The sequence below is a fragment of the Pithys albifrons genome, chromosome 4 (assembly GCF_047495875.1).
Source record: "Pithys albifrons albifrons isolate INPA30051 chromosome 4, PitAlb_v1, whole genome shotgun sequence".
Classification (NCBI taxonomy): Eukaryota; Metazoa; Chordata; class Aves; order Passeriformes; family Thamnophilidae; genus Pithys; species Pithys albifrons.
The window spans coordinates 73,271,544-73,288,652 of record NC_092461.1 but is presented as its reverse complement, the minus strand read 5'-3'; the positions used below and the strand labels follow the sequence as shown (position 1 = coordinate 73,288,652).

Genomic DNA, 17,109 nt, shown 5'->3' with positions numbered 1-17,109 from the left:
TATCAGCTCTCTGAGTCACACATGTGCTGAGGCTTTCTGTATTTTCCTGCTATGAGTTTCCTGCTTCACATTCAGAGACTAAGACACAAAAAAACCTCTGACCATAATGAATTTACATAAATGCAACTCACATCTCTGATTTTACTCATGTCTGTGGTTATAGTCCCCTCTTAGGAGAAATGAGGCATTTTGACCTTTGCATAAATTGAAGCTTCAACAAAACTGCTAAGAAAGAAGCAGAAATAATTAAATGTTTTGGAAACCAGCAGGGATATACACGTGTTGTAGTTTGGGATTATTATGTAAATTCTCTCCCCTGCCACTAACTGCCCATGCCAGCAGTTAACAAAAGAAGTAGTTAACTGCTGATCACTTGGATGGGGGCAGGTTTGTCTCTTTTGGTTTTGGGGACATCTTTCCTTGCTTAGCTGGGCGGAATGGGGGAGCGGTGGCTGCCGAGGAGGGAAGCTGCTCTGAGGGCTACTGCTGGGGCTTCTGGCTGAGACGCTGTTTTTTCTTCTCGCCGCGGCTGTTTCTCCTGGTTCCTGCATCTGGGATCCCGGCTTCTGTTCCAGTCTCACCACCGTCTGCACTGTCACGGCCTGCCCGCCCCGGCTGGGGCAGTGACCCGGGAGAGAGAGGTTTGCAGCTGCTTTTGCAGGACACGTGGTGGTTCCCCACGTTCAGCTTTCTTTTTCCTTCATCTTGGACAAGAGACCCAGAGTTCATCTGAGAGCTCATCACTCGTCTGTCTCGCTGGAGAGGGACTGGGAACTACTGGGAACTCACTCCGCAGCCAGCCGGACTGTGACATTTGACACTGCTTAAGTATAACTTTCCTCCTGGAGGAAATACCTGCTGGGTTTTGTTGTTGTTTTTTTTTTCTTTCTCTTGTGGTGTTGGGGAAGCGGTTTGCACTAGTCTGTTTACATATATATATATATATATATATATATATATATATATATATATATCAGTTAAGAACAGTTATCCTTCTTATATTAAAGTTCCTTTTTCTTAAATTTGATAAAGAGTGGTGTGATTATTGTGGAGAAGGCCCCCTCCCCTGCTTGTGGGTAAACATTTTGTTTTGGTTTTTTTCCCCTCAAACCAAGACAACGCATAAGATTCACCTTTCACTCAGCACATCATATAACAAATGGATAAGGATTACTATTATTCCTACAAATACACAGCATCCCCACTCTCGTTCTCTAAATTGAGCAAGCAGTCAGCACTGCCTGAGAAAAGGGAGCATTACATGCAAAGCCTACCAAATCTCATTTGAGTCCTGCAAAACTCCCTTCACTGAAGTGAAACAACAATGCATATCAACAGATTGCACAAGGGAAGATCCCATGTTACCTGCACTGATAAAAACCATCTCTCTGTAGCAAAGCCCATAACATGTCTCCTTCCAACAGCAACAAGCTGTAGTTCCAATTTCTGGTCTCAGTGACCAGAAACCTTGCAGTCTCTAGAATTTCCTGAAATAACCTTCCCTGGCTGCTTTCTCACTTCTGGTAGCACATTCACAGCTATCCTTCCTGAAACATGCACACACAAACATCATATTCTCTGGTCCAAGAAACACCTTTTATCTCCAAGTTGAGGGAAAATAAGGCACAGAGCAAAAAGATGAGGGCATGGAGGGACGAAGAAGCAGAGTTTGCACTGAAACTAGAAGAAGCTGGAGGAAGACAATACAACAGATGGAAGAGGTGAAATTAAGGACTATCCCATCTAAAGACAGGAAAGGATAACAGAAAAATAGAAGTAACTTCTTGCACTGCTCCATTCTGTCACTGCTAGACAGTACTGAATGTTCTACCTGACAGTGACCTCAGAAATGACTGCAGATAACCTTGCAACACCTACTGGAAGTCCACAAGTGCAGCACAGTAGCCTGCAGAATGATGTAGACTGGAGCCAAGAGTTCCTTGAAACCCAATCTTGCCCTGAAGAGACCCACTAAAAGATGCAACAGGAAAGCTGGACAAAAAGATCAAATCTATGCCCATGTGCCTTTTTGCTCCCACTCATTAGAGAAAAAGTTTCCTTCCTCTTTCCACCCCAACCTTCCCTCTTTCATCTCTAAAACGATGAAGTGCCAGGAAGCAAAAAGAATAGTCAGTGTTCACTTTTAGTGGAGCAAATAAGCAAAACTGCCAGTTGAAACAGCAACAACAAAAAAGCTGCAAACAGAAAAACCAACACAGGAGTGGGGTATCCAAGCATTTGTGAGTTACTTTGAAAGTTCCTGGAAGTCAGTAACTTGAGTATTTAGAACCAGCTGCGAGGCAAGCGTGCACTGCTGCAGTCCAGCTCAGTCAGTGCTCACCAGCAACCCTGGCAGCACAGCACAGGGTTGGGGGACAATTTTGAAATGCCTGCTTAGGTTACACACAGGGACCTTCCTCCACTTGTGCCTTTGGGTAAGGCTTGGGCGCATAGTTTGCACATTCAGGACAGAATGAAGGCTTATTCACTCTGTTTAGGGTGGTTAATCTCTGTGCAACTAGCCCATATCCTTCTTGCAGAGAACTGTGTCCCCACACAGCCTCAGGTTCAGCACCTTCCCTCAGGAGGACACACCCCCCAACACTTCATCCTGGCCAGGGGTTGATGATCTCTCAGACAGTGACCGCAGCCTCCTGGCCTGTCCCTTGAACCTTATCACCCACTGACCCACATCCTCACCCATGCCAGGTAGACACTGTGCCATGAAGGCACCAAGACAGCAAGCAAAGCAGCACATGGCACACATAGTGGCCTGTCAAAGGGGGTTTTTCTTCCAATTTTCCCATTCCCTTATCTCTGACTGTAAGGCAAAATGCCTCAATTTCCTTGTAACCACCACAATGTTTTCCTTGCTCATTTCACAAACAGAATTGCAGTATATTGTGTTTTACATAATATTTATATTTGAATCACTAAGGTTCAGCCTTGGCATAAAGGAAACCAAGTATCGACTTCATAGGTTGAACTTTTAGACATCTTCCAGTCTCTGAGATCATATTTAAATCTTTATCCTTGGCTCTCTTTAGAAGCCCAGCAACATTCTCACAAACCAGGGAAATATGCAAGCATCCAAGTTCTCCATGATCACAACAAGACTATAACAGCAAGAAAGAAAAACCCAACAAACAAAAAGGGCACCTTTCAAGCAATTTTGCATTTCTTGCAAGTTTGCACTTTCAGGAAGCTCCAAGTGACCTTCCCCTTTTAAGTGACAAGATTTACTGCTTTTCCTGGTAAAATCACCATTCACCGTACTCTGCTGAGATCCCATCAGCTCTTGGCTGGGCATGCAGATGCTGTGGTCTAACACAGCATTCCCCACACACCCAGAACCTACAGCTCCAGCAGCAATCTCTGGGCACTTCATGTCTTCATTGTGGCTTGATCCACTCAGCGTGAATTCTACAGGCTCAGGAGCATCTCCCTCCGCACAACAGACAACCTGAAGGATGGGCAGGCTGGACTCCAAACCCTCCCCACCGCCAGCAGACACTTCTGGCCCCCAGCATGCAGCACCAAGCTTGGCAGAGCAATACACCATGCAGCAGCAGTACAGAAGACAGAGACTTAGCAGTTATTCTTGCTAGTGCAAAGCCTCAGCCAAGCTTGCAGGTGCCCTGGCAAAGCTGTGATTTATTAGTTTCATGCTGATGTGCACATCACCTCAGAGACTGCAGAGCAGATGTGGCCCTGATCCTCAGTAAAGACACTCTCTTCAATCTGCTAATACACCTCAATTTTACATTTCTGTGCTAAGCCCTTTAGGTGAGCAGACATGGCTTACAGGTGGAGGCACAGTGAAGTTCACTCCACAAGTTTTTCATACTGCAAATGGTATGAAAATTGTAGACCACAAATGCTACATAAAACTTGTTCCAAAGAGAAGCATCATTAAAAGCAAAACATTTCAGACTTGAAATATTGGCTCACTGAGTTTAATGAAGGTTGGTTTTGAGTCATATGCAATCCACATTAAGATGATAATATTTTCCTATAGGGGAGAGACTTAAGTTTCCCTAATCCAACCAACTTGTTACTCCTAATGCCAAAAGGAAATACAGCAACACCCATGCCCTTTGCTGCTGACAAACCACCACTGAAATGACTGGAACACACCGCAGTTCTTCCCACAACTTCCATCAAATCCTGTAGCACCAGACCACACTGTCCAATATCCTCCAGCACTTTGTCTTGGCATGCTCCCTGGAGCTGCCTTTGCTGGGGCATTACAGAGAGTGCCAATTCACATAATCACCAAAGCCAGGAACACCTAGTTCCAGAACAGCACCTACAGACAATGCAGAGAACAACAAAACCCTTCTTTCCTATGCTAGACTTAAACCATTCCTTGCAACAGCAGCATATGATTCATCAAACCACCTTTGTTTTTACGATTAAGGGTTTTACTAACTGTTCAAGGCACCTTAATACCTTTGATTTTATGTATATCTTGTGCCATATTTGAAAGCTAGATGCAATTTAAATGGAGGGGGGAAAAAAAGAAAGAAAAATTCCCATGGATTTAAAGTCACAGCACTTGAATTCCAGCTAAGAAAAGACTAATGGCATTTCAACTTTCCATCCCTACACTGCAGAATTACCCAGGAAGTGTTTGTTCAGGTACATACACAAAGGCTTCACCTAACAGAGCCAAAACTTTATAAATTGAAACAAAGAGCTAGTAGTTTCACACCCTGAATAACAGAAGAATATGAACATCTATTAAGTATGCAAGAAATAAGAGTAAGGCAACTTTTCCATCTTAGGAACCCTTCCACACTACCAAGGGTTCAAACAGCTGAATAAAGAATGCAGAATACACAGTACTGCACATTGAATCATTGCCAACCATAAAAACAGCTCAAAGAAATAATGGATTTTTAAACGTAAAATGGATATGCTGCTGAAATCTGTCTACCCTACTGGATACCTGTGGTACTCCTGGGAATAGGTGTTGCCAAGTTACTGGCCTCCATCTCCAGCAGGGCACTATAATCTTCACAGACACCATTCGGTAGCTGCAGGTTTTAAATTAATTAATAGCTTTTTCACTAAAATGTTTCTGAAAGACATCTCTGTCAGCAGGGGAGAAGGAAAAAAAAAAACAAGTAAAACAAAAATGCAGAAGCAGTGGCTAGTGGCAACCTGACAATTGCTTTTTCATTCAATTGTCTGGATGGAAACAGCAGACCGCACAGTAAAGCAAGAAAGAAGAGGAAGCAAGGAGGAGATGCTTCTGAGATTACACTTTAATGGCAGAATGCACAGAATAAACAGCTGGAGTTTCAAAGCTGCTCAGCACGTAAGGAAGAAATCAAACCATGTGGATATAATGTATATCTTGAGGAATTTTGCCTTCAAATCAGAGATACTTGTCTGTCTGCCCAATACAAGAGAACTGTCACCTACCACACCACAGTACATAAGATGCCCACCTAGAGTGGGCAATCAGATCACAGTCACTGCCCCCGGTCTAAGCATATCTGAAACCTCTTTCGTGGTCCACTGAAAAGCTTTGCCCAACCCTCACATGATGCCTTTTAAAGATTTATTCAATAACGGACTACTGAGACACCCTGCCCTACCTTCTCAAAAGAAGGAGGTCATTCAAGACAATTAGAGCACGATAGCAGCATTCAGACCTTTAAAGAGTAAGTCTCTTTGTAGTTTTGAAGTATTGTTTAACTGCACAGATAACCCACATTTGCGGAATGACGCAAGACAAAATTTTCATTATGTACACAGTCATGCTGTTCTATTAAGTATGATGTTCTTTGATAAGATGTGAGGGTGCTCTGTTTCCAGATATGTGGAACTGGAATCAGCTCTACAGTGATGTGCTGCACAGAACAATAGGGCCCTGAACATCACTGGGGTAGACAGATGTCACCATGAAAAAGTTTTAAAATGGAAGAGAAAAAGAGAATCTGAAAAAAAATAAATAAGTAAAGAAAATCCCTTCATCCCCAGGAGCAACAGCAGCACAAACTCATTATTCACCCACTGCTGATATGCACATGAGCTGTCTCAGGGGTAAGAAAGAAGAAATAACCTTTTAAATGTGTTATCCATTTTACAGATTAGTCCTTTCCTTATAGCCACTAATTCTGTCATTTCATCTTACAGCACATTTGCAATGCATAGGGAAGAATTTCCTTCTGAGTCTCAGTGGTTCATCAAGATCCATGATCTCACTTCCAGCAAAGTTCGGCATGGTTTCCCTACCATGCTAAGTAGGGAATCGCTTCTCTGTGAATTGAGAAGTGGCACTATGTTTGACTCCAAGAGCCCCAGGTTCCATAACAACTTTTTGAATTTTTTTTTTGAGCATGTGTAAATATGTTTATCCCTTGTCCAAAAAAACCCATAAAAATCAGAGGATCCCATGCACTCTTACTCCCAGAAACTTTGGCCTTTGTACACAAAGTGTGAATTTCTGCGAGTTCTTCCAGTTCATATCCACTACCTACTAGCAAAGGCTACTCTTTACTTGTGGAAACAGAGCAAGTGTCTGGGAAAACAGGAGTTCCGCTAAGAGAAAGAATGACAGGCTCTTGGGAGTCCAAAGGGAGCAGTGAGCTTACAAAAAAATGCTTGGCCTGAAACTCAGCTCTACGCAAAGCAATATTTTCCAGATCTTAACCTTGATAGCATTTCTCTTTCACCCTGCAAAACTGTCCTTAGAAAAATAATTAACAGAAATTTAAAGCCCTGAGATAACCACGCACGACACTGTTTCCGTGTCAGCAACAGGACACAGCCACAGTTTTTTCTCCTGATGGTCTGAAGAGACCCAAGCCAAGCCTCATGTGCACCCCTGGTTCTCACAGACCAGCGATGCTCACGTTTTGCCCTGTTGCAATCACCACACTGATAAGATCTCTTTCTCCTGCGGGTTCACAGAGCAAAATCTTTCCCCCACTGTACCCACCCACAAGTCTCTCACTGGGGTGGGATTCAGCCGTGATAATGCAAGTCAGGACTGGAGGGCGGCGAGGGGGAGTGGGGGATGAAGGACAAGAAAAACACAGCACAAAGTTTGCTCCTCTCTTGCTGTTTAAATCTTCCTTCTTTTCACGTGAAAGAACCCACTCAGTGAATTCCAAGTGTGAGATAAAGCCCACGCATTTTCTTTGGTATGGTGTTTAGTACTCTTTTAGCAGTTTTGTATTAGAGCTACCATCTAGAAATATTTCTTACAGATGTTGAAAAAACCCCAAACATTTACTTCACCTCAAGAGTGACAGGTTTGGTGTTTTTTTGTCTATTTGTTCAATGAATAGAACAAAATTTGCCAGCAAAGTGTTAAAACACATGAACAGATTAAAATTAACAAAATTTGATTTATGACGTAACAGCATCCATAGGCATAACTCGAAACACAGTATTAAAATTTAATCTGAAAAAAGAGAAGTTGACATATTTATCATTTCTAGATGGATAATGTAGGCACCGATGCCTACCTGCTTACAACTGTATCTGGATGTAACACCAGACTACTTCCTCCTGTACCATCAAGAAAAACCCTCCCTTCTTAGGAGAGGACCAAATTTAGTGTATATAAATATTTCATAACTTCATCCTGTCAAGAAATCAAATTGAATTACTTAAGGGCATTTTTCCAGGAGCCACACATGCAAGTTCAAAGAATAAAACTGCATTCAGCAAACCCCTTCTCTCCCTTCAAATTGGAAGGTTCAAGGTGAAGCAACAGTGAAAAACTGGAGATCTTGTGTGGGTATCATCTAAGAACATTATCCACCTAGTGCTAAACTCCATTAAGAAATGTAGAAACAACACAGCAAGACTGGCATCTTCTGAAGAAAATACAACTCCAGATTTATAATCCTTCTCCTACATCCTGAACCAACAGTAGAAACAAATTCTGCCTTTCACAAAACCTCATGATAACTAAAGAACCAGCCTAGAAACAACTCGCTGCTAAAGACAGAGGCCAACTACAAAATCAAAAGGTGACTGAAGACAGACATCTACAGGTGATTTCCAACAGCACAAAACACAGGCAGCTTCCGCTGATCTGGAGAGGAGTTCAGCATTTAAAGAAGAGATGAGGCCATTTCTGTGTAAGCGAACCCTGACCTAGAGGCAAAGCCGCACCCTGACAAAACTGGCACAAGAGCGACTTTGCTAACAGAGGTAGCCTTAAACTTCCTAAGCATTGGATGACACACATTTGGATTGGACTTGGCATTTATTTTCTTCAGTGTTGCATCAAGAAATTCTCTGACAGTGCTCACTTATTAACCTTGCAAGACAAGGACAGGGATGCAGAGCAACCATTTGTCAACAGCCCATGCTCCAGTCAATTCCACAAACATTGTACATTCCTAACTTTCCTCCTGTAGAAGACTATGCGCCGATTCATAGTTACTTTTTCTTATTGCAAGACAATCTCCTGTGGAAAAGGGAAAAGCATTCTCTTTGTATCACCAAGACCATGGCGTCTGTGTTCTTTATAAAATATTGATTCGTCTGCCATCTGTAGTCCCAGAAGTTAAAAGTAAACCCATATGTAAGTAAAACCAGACCCAAGAGCCTCTGAACTGGCCAGACCTCAACTAGCTCCAAGTCAAAGCCCTTAGCACAGGGCTGTACCTCAGCCTGCCTCCTGGCAGGGCTTAGTGCGAGGTTGAACTGCTACTGGAGGGAAACCTACACCAACAGCTGCCTCATGTCTGGCCATCTCAGGGCATGGGCAAAAGAGCTCAGCTCTGTATTTATCTACTTGCCTGTGCATATGCTGTAAGTGTGGTATACGGGATAACAAAGCCTTTGTCCAAAATCGACACCATCTTCATCTCCCCAGCAATTACTCCCAACACTGGGTCCAAGACAAGACCCACCCCTTCCCGCCCCCCAAAACTGCTTGCTTCAAAGCCCATAAACCTTCTCTACCCACAAAGCTCTTTCAGGTCCCTTTCAATAAAGCAAGTCAAAAGGAGTGGGGAGGTAGGGAAGTATAAGACACAGAGAGGGAAATTAATAAGTCATCAGTAGATGCATCCTGTTAAAGCTTGAATCACTGCCAGGAATCTCAAGTACATTGACAGCCTTAAGGGCAGTGACTGGAGGCCATCTTAGCTGTGTCTAGTGACAGAAGGTATTACATGAGGAACTCCGTAACACACCAACTTTGCCACTCTCACAGGACAACACACATTTGACAGCATGAAGAACAGGCAGATGCAGTTAAAAGAGTAAAAAGCTTTTCTTTAACCTACTCCTGAGCGCCAGCTCTGAGAGCACTACAAATGCAAGGAAAAGTACTGCAAAATCAAGAGACAAAATCAAAAATCATCATTAGATTATGGAAGCTGCTGTTAAGTAATAAACCAGTCCTCATCCTGACCTGCACACTGGGGAATAACAGAGGATGATGCCTGTACTAAATTTTTACTTTTCAAGTCAATGCAAAAACTTGATAAATCAAGAACTGCTCTATACTACATTGTGGAAGTACATGGTGAATTCATAAGGTAATGAATTAAAAACCCTGGATTTTTTTCCCAATTTGTTGGGTTATCCTCTGCATTCCCTTAGAGAGTTGGATTGTTTTCACGGAGCCACCATGCAATGCACATACATGTTATTACAAAGCAGCTGTCTGAGCCTTCGTAAAAATTTCCCCCTACTGCTCTAGTTGTCTGTGTAGACACATTACTTTCTAAGACACGGATCTAGGAAAGGTAAAAGGCTGCTGTCATATCTCTTCTATCAGGCTTGTTTCTTATTTCCTGAAGTAAACAAAAAGCTGCAGACTGGGAAACTGCCGGTGAGACCCAAGTGAACTGTAATAGAAAAAGTTATCTGGAGACTGTAAAGGCTTCTCACGTTACTGTTTTTACAGGTCCGTGGCTTTCTAAGTGAAGTGTAACACTTGGAATTTAGCCCACTTGGCTACTTAATATCCCTTCTTATTTGGCCGTGTTATAGCACCACTTCATCGCAGCACTGGCTATCCAGTGCTGCAAATGCCCTTCCACTCATAAGGTGGGACTGCGAGAACCTCTCTCAGCAGGGCAGGCAGCTGACAGCAAACACCGAGCTCAGCTCCGCAGACACACATGGAGCGGGGACGGGCGGACACGACCCAGGTATTTTGATGCAAAGCACCGCGCGTATCCCGACGCGAGCGAAGCGGCGCACCGAGCCGCGCTGCGGGCAGTGCCAGGCGCAAGGAGCGCCCGGGGAGCCGCGGGAGGCGAGGGCAGGGAGGGGAAGGGGTGCCCCGGGAGTGGCCGCGCAGCCCGCCCGGCCCCGGCCGCGCTGCTGCCCGCCCCACGCACCGCTGTCCAGCCGGGCGATCTGGGGCAGGCGGTAGGTGCTGACAAGCAGGTCCAGCGGCACGGCCACCGCGCTCCACTTCACGTCCTTGAGGCTGCAGCCCAGCGGCGGGCCGGGGTCCATCTTCCCGGCCCGGGAGCAGAGGGAGCAGCCAGACAGGCAGCGCCGACGGGGCGGCTGCCAGCCAGGAGGGCGGCGGAGCGGGAACGGAGGGAGGGAGAGCCCGGCTCGCTCAGCGCCAGCCGCCCCGGGAACACGCGGGGCTAGGCGGAGCGGGAGGCCCGCGGGGCACCCGCTGCGGCGGCGGCGGCGGCTGCTGCTGCTGCTGCTGCGTGTGCTGCTGCTACTGCGTGTGCGGCCGCTGCTGCTGCTGCTCCTGCCGCCCCCCGGGACCGGCGGGGGCCGCCCGCCACCGCCGCCGCGCCTGGCCCAGGAAGCGCCATCCCAGCACTGACTAATCAACAGGGTGCGAGCAACGCCTGCGCAGCTGCCGCCCCTCCCCGCGCCGAAAGGGAGAGTGCAGAGTGCCGCCCGCCCGCCCGCTCAGACCCGCAGCCCGTCGCTCTCGCTCCACCCTCCGACCGCTCGCCCGACTGCAGCAGCAGCACCGACACCGCGGCCCGCGGCGCTCACCTGAGTCACGCGTGTCCGCGCCAATTACCGTGCGCAGAGCAGCGCACACAAGTCACTGCTGCAGCACACGCAAGTGTTGCATATATTGCGCTTTCAGAGGTCTGCAGACCACGGGAAATTTTGAAAATTTGTAATCAATCAACTACTCGTTCTCCCTTCAAAGTGGCTTCTGCGATGAAGTCTTACGTGATCTTCATAAGATACTTAATGTTATCCTTTCTTTTATGCATTCTGATTTCCAGACTGCCAGACTGCAGAAACTCTGGGAAATGAAGCCAGAAAAGCCAACTCCCACGTGGTGAGCACTACTGTGATTAGGTTATTTTGTTCACATCTGTGTCAAAACTGTTTATTTTACTGCAATAAACTTGGCAACAATTAGGGCTGTACTGTTAAATAGAAACATAAAAGTGCCTTGCAGTGATTGCTAAAACGACTGACAACATCCACAGCCAACATCTCTCTCCAGGCTGCATCTTCTGCGGTGTCTATCTTTGAGACTGCCAGGGATGGCAGAGCTCAGGGAAGAACTGTGGTATGAAGAGCCCTTCTGCCGCCACTTGCCCTTCCCCATGCCCTGGGTGAAGGGCCAGATGCTGCTGCATGCCTTTGTCACTGCTGGTGCCACAGCACCGCCAGCACGAGGAGGGCTGAGACAGACATGCTCTTGTTCTGCTCTGCTGCAAACAGAGACTGGGACTTTATCCATGGCCTCCATGATGAAACAAAGACCGTGGTAGCCAGTCAGCATAGAGGATTACTGAAAACCCAAGTTATCATGCTTTAAGTGGATCTGGATTGGTTTGAACCTCATCCTGCTATGGGTCCATGCTTTGGCTGTACAGTTTGGCACTGGGTTTTCCCAGCACTATGAAAAAACCTTCATTCTCTACACTCAGTCATGCTGCTGTTAGATCCTACCTACTTGAAAAGTTAGCTTTAAAAATTTTTAAAAATTGAGCTTTGAAAATACATCTCTTTTCAAAGTAGTTTCCTTTTTACAAAGTTCACCATATGCTTTGAACAACTTACTTGAATCAAGCTACTGAAGTGCAAAGTAGTATCACAGAATGAGTAAAGTTAGAAGGCACCACAATGGGTCATCTGGTTCAAACTCCCTGCTCAAGCAGGGTCATCCCAGAGCACGTTGCACAGGATTGTGTCCAGTCAGTTCTTGAATCAGTGAGGGAGACTCCACAGCCTCTCTGGGCAATCTGTTCCAGTGGATGGTCACCCACACAGTGAAGAAGTTCATGGAACTTCCTGTGTATCAGTTTCTGCCTGTTGACTCTTGTCCTACTGCTTGGCACCACCAGAAAGAGCCTGGCTCCACCTTCTTCACACCCTCCCTTTAGATACTTGTATACATTGATGAGGTCCCCTCTCAATTGTCTCTTCTTGAGGCTGAACAGGCCCAGCTATCTCAGCCTTTCCTCATAAGAGAGATGCTCCAGTCCCTTAATAAACTTTGTTGCCCTCCGCTGGAACCGCTCCAGGAGCATCATGTCTTTCTTGTACTGAGGAGCCCAGAAATGGACAAGGCACTTCACATGTGGCCTCACTAGAGCTCAGTAGAGGGGCAGAACCATCTCCCTTGACCTGCTGGCAATCTCCTCCTTAATGCATTTCAGGATTCCACTGGCCTTCTTGGCCACAAGGGCACTGCTGGCTGATGGACAGCTTGTTGTCCTCCAGGGCCTGCAGGTCCTTCTCCACAGAGCTGCTTTCCAGCAGGTCAGCCTGCAGTTTGTGCTGGTATATAGGGTTATTCTTCCCCAGGTGCAGGACCCTCCATTTTCCTTTGCTGAATCTCAGATGGTTCCTCTCTTGCCCATCTTTTCCACCTGTTGAGGTTCTTCTGAAGGGCTGCACAGCACTCTGGGGTATTGGCCTGTCCTCCCAGCTCTGTGTTATCAGTGGACTAAAGCACTATTGACAAAATACGGAAAGCAAAAGCATGGGTTTAACTCATTCAGGTTAGACAAGGTTCCCAGGTGCAATGCATAAGGCAGAACAGATCAGGACAGACTGGGATTCACCAGGACTTGAAGCACTAGTCTTCCAAGAATTGTTCTTAAACACTGTCTTGGGTACGATTAATTCCAGGATAGGTACCATCTCACACCATATGCTTCTCAGACATCATGCACTTCTGCTATCTAGGAAGAAAAGCGTCTTTTGCACAGAAATAGTTACTGTTGATTTTTCTTGAAGGATTTTTTTTTCCTCCTTCAGATGGTACTAGATGTCTTATGGCTTTTAAGTCTGTCTTCCTATAAAGGTATTTATGTTCTCTCCAAGCAGTGGAAATCCAGCCCATTTTTAGCCATTTTATTGGAACAAGGTGCATTTTTAAAAAATTTAACTTCTACATGCTATCTGAATTTCATTTAGCTGTTTCCAGGAAGAGACATCATAGAGCTTATAGTATTTAAATGTCTTGCTCTTGGAGTGGCTTTGTTACATGTTCTAACTGGACTACAGCTCTCTCTTTGTGAAATACACTTTAACACTATATCTCAGATGATTTCTTGTTTTAACTGCACCTTATGTATAATTAACACTTTAGAGATAATTTTTCTGATGTCTGGGAATGCCTTAGTCCCTTAGTGTGATCTCTTACCAGGCTCCTACTGGTGCAAAATGTTAACGAAGTCACCAGACCTGGAGAGGAATCCCTGTGAGCAGGCCAGCCTTAGGGCCAGGCCCTCAGTTATGCAACATCTTAGTTCTTCTGTATGTGCTTTTCAGATGGTGTTCTCAGACAGTCTTTAACAATCAACAGAAAATTCTTTTCATAAAACCATATGCAGTGGCAGAGGGACTCAGAATAATTCCTGGAATTATTCTTAAATGCATTTTGAATTGACTTTCGTGTTGATTTCATAACACATTTATGCAGCAGGCTGTAAAATTTCTAGTATATATTTACTCCATTGCCAATGCTAACATCTGAAACAGCTGTTTACAACAAACTGATTTTAGTATGATTCTAATAACATGCTTTACGGTGTAGTATGTATACATCAAATAAAACTGAGCTTTATACAGTAAGTTTCATGTGAAGCCATAATAGTTCATATTTCTTTAAAAAAATCCCCATGAATGTGCATTCCTTCTTTCTACATGTGATTTGCCTTTATATCAAAAGCCTGATTTTCATAATAAATATTTACAAGTCCAATGGGATGTAACAGAATATGCAGTGATCATTTCAGAATCAGATCCTAAATATCTAACTTTCTCTGAATCACAAAATCATTAAGCTTGGAAAAGACCTCCAAGATCATCGAGTCAGCCTTTGACTGAATGCTACCATGTCATCTAAACCATATTACTAAGTGCCATGTCCAGTCATTTCCTGAACACCTCCAGGGCTGTTGACTCCACCACCTCCTTGGGCAGCCTGTTCCAATGCTTAATTCTTTCCATGAAGAAATTCTTCCTGATGTCCAGCCTGAACCTCCTCTGGCACAGCTTGAGACCATTTCCTCTTCTCCTGTCACTCGCTGCCTGGGAGAAGAGACCAACCTCCACCTGGCTACAACCTCCTTTCAGGTAGTTGTGGAGTGACAAGGTCTCCCCTGAGCCTCCTTTTCTACAGGTTAAACAACCCGAGCTCCCTAAGCCACTCCTCATAGCACTTACCCTCTAGACCCTTCACCAGCTTTGTTGCCCTTCTCTGGACATGCTCCACCACCATAATGACTTTCCTGGAGTGAGGGGCCCAAAACTGGACACAGCACTTGAGGTGCAGTCTCATCAGTGTCAAGTACGGGGTGACTTGGTGGTCTGAATCCTGCTGGCCCCAGGATACCATTGGTCTTCTTGGCCACCTGGGCACACTCCTGGCTCATGTTCAGCTGCTGTCCAGCACCCCCTAGGTCCTTTTCTGACAGGCCACTTTTCAGCCACTCTCCCTCAAACCTATAGTGCTGCATGTGTTTGTTGTGACCAAAGTTCAGGACTTGGTACTTCTCCTTGTTGAACCTCATACAACTGGCCTCAGTCCATTGATCCAGGGGGATCCTGAGGTGAGGGGGAAAGGGCAAAGAGAACAATGCATCTGATACAGCTGATATCTGTGCGTCTCATGTTTTGAAGAAGAACACTATTCTTGTATTATTGGCAAAATCTAAGCAGTCTTTGTTCATGCAAGGTATTATCAAGAGATCTGAGGGTCTGGTGTGAGCATTCACATTTTATCTTTCATTTCACTCTAAGAGGTGTCCTCCCTTATTCAGTCAAATCCCTTATTTAATCTTTATTTATGCTAAAAATTCCATCTGTGGGAATTTGTGCAACACTGTCATCCAGCCAGCTTTTTAGAGAACTAAATGAAGACAATACTCTCAACTTACATCCTATTTTCTAGGTCAGAAAATGCCTTTAAACACAGTGTGTTCCAGTTCAGCACAAGTCTTTTGGTCTTAGTGAGAGGGGTGGTTTTTCCCAGCTCCATGTTCCTCTGAATGTATTTCACAATTCAGATGCTTAGAAAACCACAGTTGCTTTCCTCCAGGAGATGCAAACCAGATAGCACTCATGGCACCTGCAGTGTTAGGTGAAACCCACTGCATCAGATAGCAGGAGTGACACATCCTGCAAACACTGCATGGGAACCTGGATATTTGCATCTCACTAAGGTGGGCCAGTGACTGGATCATACCTAAGCCACAAGTAGTAGAAAATACTCTGAGAATTAAAAATGTATAGGAGAAATTCCTGTACTTGAAATTCTCATTAGTTACAAAGGGAAAAAAACAAAATTACAAATCCATCTGACCCTCTTTCATCTATTTTCATGGTTAGGAAAAGGTGGAGGAATTAAATGAAAACATAAACTCAGAGAACTAGCAGTTAAACTTCTGCAAGTTCAGGACAGCTGAAAGTTCATCAGAGATCCACAGCAGAAAGGCAAAACTGCAGAATTTTATCTGTTCAGAGGAGGAGGAAGTGAAATAAAGACTGAGTTGATTGAATTGTAAGATCTTCAATGACCAGAAAAAAATTAGAGAGTAGGTCAAATTCTTGAATTATGAATAAATGTATAGACTATGTATAGACAAAACCTGAAAGATAAGGTCCCAAAATGTTACAAAAATGGATTTAAAAGATAGCAAGGATGTTGATAATATGCATAGCAAGAAGATTAAGGAAAAAATTGGTCTGTTATTCCATAGAAGGGGAAATCTATTTCATCATCCCCTAATGACTAGTGATGCTGAGATGCCAGTATCCTTAATGCCTTTTTTTAACCTCAGTTTTCAATTTTAGAAGGCAATTGTGATTTCACTTACTAGTACCACTGACAAAAGTCTAAGAGCTTTGGCTAGAAACATGAAGAGATATACTGGAAAATACAGAAGTTAAAGATTTTTTGATGGACTAGACCTGATGAAAACTCTTTATGGTTCAGACAATAATAGAGCTGCCACTGATTATCTTCAAGAACAAATAGAGAATGAGTGAGGTTCCAGAAAACCCAAAGAGATTGCACTTCTCTCAAAGGGTGGAAGGTAAGAGCTCTACAAACTGATTAGGTGAATTTCTACAAAACAAAAAAAAAAAAGAAGGAAAAAATGTTTTCAACAGGTAATCCTACCATTTGGAAGAATCTAGAAAGTAAAGATATAAGAAACAGCATGGGTGTGTCAGTAGCAAATAATACCAGATTAGTCTAGTCTACTTCTATTAGATGGTAATAGAATTTGTGGATGGGATACAAAGAGTTTCATATAAAGTGCTCTTAACAAAAAAAAAAGGAAAAAGCTGTCTCGACAATTATATATAATGAATGCAGAAACAATTAGGGGAGGAGAGAGGAAGGGAGGGGAGGAAGAAGGGGAGGGCAGGCAGAGATGTTCACCTACATAAAGAAAGGAGAACCTATTTGCATGTGTACCAGTTAGGTTAGGTATTAGCAAACTCTCTGCTTGCAAAACCAGTTAAGTAAGAACTGTAGTCACTCAGAGACATTCTGAAATCTCTATCACTGCAAGTCTCTAACCATCTTCCTGCACTACAGCAGGAGCAGCTGATCAGAGGTTGAGATATGATGAGGACCTAGACAGTCTCTCAAAATCCCTTCCAGAACTATCTCCTTCCTCTGCTGTGGTTTGTAATGAAAGCAGGGATTATCCTCTGTTT

At 44.4% G+C, this 17,109-nt stretch overlaps 1 protein-coding gene across 8 annotated transcripts in view; it reads right to left on the bottom strand.

The window, feature by feature from the left end:
* Window positions 1-10,787, bottom strand: part of GAREM1 (GRB2 associated regulator of MAPK1 subtype 1) — a 121,572-nt gene extending 110,785 nt beyond the window's left edge. For all 8 annotated transcript variants that reach the window (XR_011697746.1, XR_011697745.1, XR_011697747.1 and 5 more), the window contains exon 1: window positions 10,329-10,787. Coding sequence is in view for 1 of the 8 variants with exons in the window: in XM_071554601.1 (XP_071410702.1) it covers window positions 10,329-10,449 (121 nt within the window). In the remaining 7 variants the exon portion in view is untranslated. The remainder of the gene's footprint in view (window positions 1-10,328) is intronic.
* Between the last annotated feature and the right edge of the window lie 6,322 nt (window positions 10,788-17,109).